Consider the following 5,030-nt stretch of genomic DNA (forward strand, 5'->3'; position numbering starts at 1 on the left):
TGCCCCTGTGTGAGCCACCAAGGTTCCAGGCATTTCCTATACCTGGGATAGCTCGCTCTTCTGATTATTTGTGACTCTGGGCCTTGCATTTCTCACCTGCTTTACTTAGAGGTGGAAATCTCTTTTCCCTTTTCTGGGAAGACTTAGCTGTTTATTCAAACAGGGACTGCTCCTTTAATCAGGTATATTTCTTCATAGCCTTATCATTTGGGAATACATAAAGATGTACCCAAGGCTTAGCTATAAGATGGCTAATGTGGGTGGCATACTCTAAGATGACCCCTAGTGAGCCCTGTCTCCTGTTATTCACACCTCATGTAATGGGGTGTGGGCTGGCCTAGTGACTTGCTTCTAACAAAGTGAATACTGCAAAAGTGATGGCATGGAATGTCACTTCTTTGATTAGACTACAAAAGATTGTGATTTCTGTCTTGCTATCAGACTCTCCCCTTGGCATAGTAAATACATGAGATCCTTTTAACATATTAGGAGTAAAAAAGGATTCCTCTTGCTGGCTTTGCTGCGGCAAGTTGATACATTAGGGAAGGCCATATGGCAAGAAACTAAAAGCCACCTCCAGGCAACAGCCACCTAGAAACTGATGCCCTCAGTTCAACAGCCCTTCAAGAAGTGAATTCTGCCACAATCACATGAGCTTAGAAGTGGATTTGTCCCTGGTTGGGCCTTCAGAAAGCTCTAGCCAACACCTTAACTGCAGACTTGTCAGAAATTCTGAAGCAGAGGATCCAGTCCAGATTCCTGACCCATAGACCTGAGGTATGTTGTTTTAATTCAGTAGGTTTTGGTGTAATTTATTACACAGCTAACTACAGTGCTGCTTGTAATAATAAATAAATAAAAACAACCAAAATGTCTACTAGGGTATTGTTGAATAAAAAATGGCACACACATATGATGTAACACAATTCATTAAAATTATGCTCTAGATGAATATATATATTTATGAAATATGTCCACAATGTATTAATTACAATAGATACTTTTTAAAGAGCAAATGTCTATGTCTTTTTTTTTTAAATTTTATTATAAAAATGTGGGTTACAATTCAGGGTTAGGTATACAGACGTTGATTATGCAGGTACCCTTATTTAGGAGGTGTGTTCCTCCCTCCCCTAGCAGTTTCCCTCAACTGCCAATTCCATTCCCCCTACAATAGAGACTTTCAAAAGCTCAAAACATTATGTACCATGTAAAACCATTATTTGGAATAAATATGCTTTTGATATAAAGTATAATATAAAGAAATGAATAGAATAATAATTATCAAAGTATTAATAATAGCATAACTGAATGACTGGTTTACGGATGCTTTGTTTTCTTTATTCTGCTTCTCTATATTTACAAATGGTTTTAAATGGTTCTATACTGCTTTATAATAAAACAGTTAAATGCATGAGTAAAAAGAAAAGAACAATAAACAAAAAAGGGATCATCAATAATACAGACTACTACAATAAATTAAGGAGGTTTCTTCATTCTTTTTATTGACTGCTTTCTAAGCTCCAGAATGAAAATCAAGAAGAGTTATTTGATTTTATTTGGCAGGGAAAAAGCAACTGGTTTATCTAAGACAATGCAGTATCACCTCTTCATTAGTGGAAGAAGGGTAAGTGATTTGTTCCTACTTGCTAAGTGCATTGAATGATATCCAACATAAATAGGAAAATGGAAGAATTTCAAATAATGTGGCAAAGACATAATAAGAGTTGCAAATGACTAGGAATCATTGCAAAGACAACTTCGGAAATTTGTACTTGATGTAAGTAATAAGAAAATTGACATTAATTGGATAAAACTGAGAAGTAACAACATTACAGAATTGAGAATGTCTCAGCAATAAAACTATAAATAAACTAGATGTATATATACCATAGAGGAAGAGAAATGTATCATTTAAGGAAATCTTAACACTGGTGAGTTCTGACTTTTTGCCTGGCTGATCTGTTTCTTAAGAATACATGTAATTTTAGGGCAGAAACCTAAGTGTCTTCAATTCTATTGACTTTATAAAGAAATACACAGGCTGGCCGCAGTGGCTCACACCTATAATCCCAGCACATTGGGAGGTGGAGGTAAGAGGACAACCTAATTAAGCCCAGGGGCTGCAGACCAGCCTGGGCAGCTTGGTGAAACCTTGTCTTTACAATAAACAAAAAAATTAGCCAGGTGTGGTGGCGCACGCCGATAGTTTCAGCTACTTGGAAGACTGAGACAGAGGGATCACCTGAGCCCAGCAGATTGAGGCTGTGGTAGCCATGAGAGTGCCACTGCACTCCAGCCTGGGCAACAGAATGATACTCTAACTAAAAAATAAAAATAAATGAAAATACATCCATAAGGTAATCATTCACATTTTGATTTTAATGACATGATGTAAAAAGAAGAATTAGTTGATCATCAAAGAAATAGCTGTTCATCTTGTAGCTCAAAATCTTTTGAAGAAAACAAAAATCTTTTTAGGAAACAGCCCATATAAAGAAAACTATTTAATATAAACTTCAGAAGATACATCAAATCTTTTGAGAAGGAGATACACACTGAAAAAAAAATAAAACAATTTTTCTTCTTTTTTTTAAATTTCCTAACCTGTCTAACTTATTCTCAGGAAGAAAGCTACACAATATGAGACTAACGCTTCTAGATGAAAGAGATTCAACCATAAAAATGACAAGGTCTCTGCAAAGAAATGTACAGTTACTTACAGATTCTGTTTCTGTTTGGACACACAAAGCTGAGCCTGGGAACAAGCTAACAAGTGGATGTGAAATTAGCCATTGTGATTAAGTGAGCCACTGATGATAAAACATGTAAAATGATGAAACTGAAATTAAACTTGAGGCTTTGGGCTTGGAGAGAAATTCAAGGATTATTTTCCCTGTCTAGTCTCGATGGTCCCATGAATAGCATCCTGAGGAACTTTTTCACATGCATTTATGGAAACAAAAGTGAAAAGTCACTCAGAGTAAAAACATACGGCATGTGTAGCATCACATAGAGATAGAAGTGCATAGGATAGACACTAAACTAAGAAAGTCTGTGTTCAAACCAGGAGATTAGTGACAGATTTTATTTTCTGGATGCAGCAAGGATCCAGCTGTGGGGGAATCTCCCTATCCCATCCCGCATAGACACACACAGAGCTTAAATGAACAGCAGCAGAGAGACTCAGTGGACCGACAAGAAGTATCAGCACCTAAAAATGAAGAGACAGTGTGAATAAATGACCCTTGGACTTCTGATTGGACCCTGCCTTTTTCTTTTTAAAAAATGTTGTTCACCCTGTTTTAATGGCATAGAATAAAAATGGCACTGTAACTTGTAATTTTGAGACATAAAATGTAAAACATAAAACAAGGGGTTATAAATCAGCTGGAGACCAATTAAAATACTTATACTGTCATTCAAAAACATTCCACAGAACGTAATAAAATGAGTGGGTGGTTGGTTCTATTTTAATAACCGAAGCCTGCAGGAAGATTTTATTTCTTCAACTATCAGCCAAATATATCCAGGACTGACTGGAACATTGAAAATACACTTTTACATTATGTTAAGTTAAAAAAAAGAAGTAAAATGTCTCAAAAAACTTCCATATCTGAACAATGTTCTGATTCATAGTAAGGCTCACTTGAGGTCAAACTATACTTTATCTTTGGTGTTCTCTGATATTGATCAATAAAATTTGTGCGGTTAATATAATAATACAATTATATTAAACTATTGTTCCATTTTATGATAAATGAAATCAACCAATGTTTCTCAATGAGGTGCATTTGAGGCTGGCATTTGAGGCAGGAGAATTTTAGGCATTGTGCAGGACTCTTGTACAACTAAAACTGGTCCCTAGACATTTCCAAATGCTTCCTGTGGGTACAATGGGATTTGGTGGTGGTGATGATACTAATTACTCATTGAAAACAATTGACTTTGACTACTACAAAGCTTATGTCCTTTAAATAGAGAACCATAATTGTCTGCTTCTTGAAAAAACTAACCCTCATTTAGAAACCAAATAAAACTTGTTGCTTTAGTCCATTTTCTGTTGCTTATAACAGAATACCTGAAACTAGGTCATTTACAAAGAAAAGGAATTTCTTTCTTTCTGTCTGTCTTTTTTTTTTTTTTTTGAGTTGGAGTCTCACTCTGTCACCCAGACTGGAGTGCAGTGGCCGCTCCCAGCCACCGCAGCCTCACCTGCTGGGCTCTGGTGATCCTTCCTCCTCAGCCTTCCGAGTAGCCGGAATTACAGGCATGTGCTACCACGCCCAGCTGATTTTTTGATTTATTGTAGAGATGAGGTCTCATCAAGTTGCCCAGGCGGGTCTCAAACCCGTGGGCTCAGGCAATCCACTCACCTCAGCCTCCCAAAGGCGCAGGATTACAGGCTGAGCCACCAAGTCCGGCTAGGAATCTATTTCTTAAAGTTATAGACGTTGAGAAGTCCAAGGTTGAGGGGCTGCATCTGGTGAGGGCCTTCTTGCAGCAGGGACTCTCCAGAGTCCCAAAGTAATGCAAGGCATCACACGGGGAGGGCACTGACCATGCCAGCCCAGGTCTCACTCCTTCTTATTGTAAAGCCACCAGTCCCCATGATAACCCACTAACCCATATCCCATTATCCATTAATGGATTAATCCATTCATAAGGACAGAGCCTTCAAGAGACAATCACATCCTTAAAGGCCCCTCCTCCCAATACTGCCACATTGGAGATACAGCTTCAATGTGAGTTGGTGGGAACAAACCACTGCATTCTGCCGACTCCTACCCCCAAAACTCATGTCCTTCTCACATACAAATACAGTCATTCCATCCTTATAGCCCCCAAATCTTAACTTATTCCAGTATCAACTCAAAAGTCCATGTCCAAAGTCTCTATGAAATCAAAACAAGTTATATGCTTTCAAGATATAATGGCAGGACTGGGCACAGAGGCTCACACCTATAATCCTAGCACTTTGGGAGGCTGAGGTGAGAGGACTGCCTGAGCCCATGGGTTTGAGACCAGCC

At 38.2% G+C, this 5,030-nt stretch overlaps 1 protein-coding gene across 1 annotated transcript in view; it reads right to left on the minus strand.

Annotated features, from left to right (window-relative positions):
- Positions 1-3,130: 3,130 nt before the first annotated feature.
- LOC110596107 (zinc finger protein 704-like) overlaps positions 3,131-5,030 on the minus strand; it is a 20,434-nt gene continuing 18,534 nt past the window's right edge. The window contains exon 2 of the mRNA XM_021715239.1: positions 3,131-3,214. Coding sequence (XP_021570914.1) covers positions 3,208-3,214 — 7 coding nt within the window. The 3' untranslated portion in view covers positions 3,131-3,207. The remainder of the gene's footprint in view (positions 3,215-5,030) is intronic.

The sequence above is a fragment of the Carlito syrichta genome, unplaced genomic scaffold, assembly GCF_000164805.1.
Source record: "Carlito syrichta isolate Samal-C Ts95f unplaced genomic scaffold, Tarsius_syrichta-2.0.1 Scaffold99904, whole genome shotgun sequence".
NCBI lineage: Eukaryota > Metazoa > Chordata > Mammalia > Primates > Tarsiidae > Carlito > Carlito syrichta.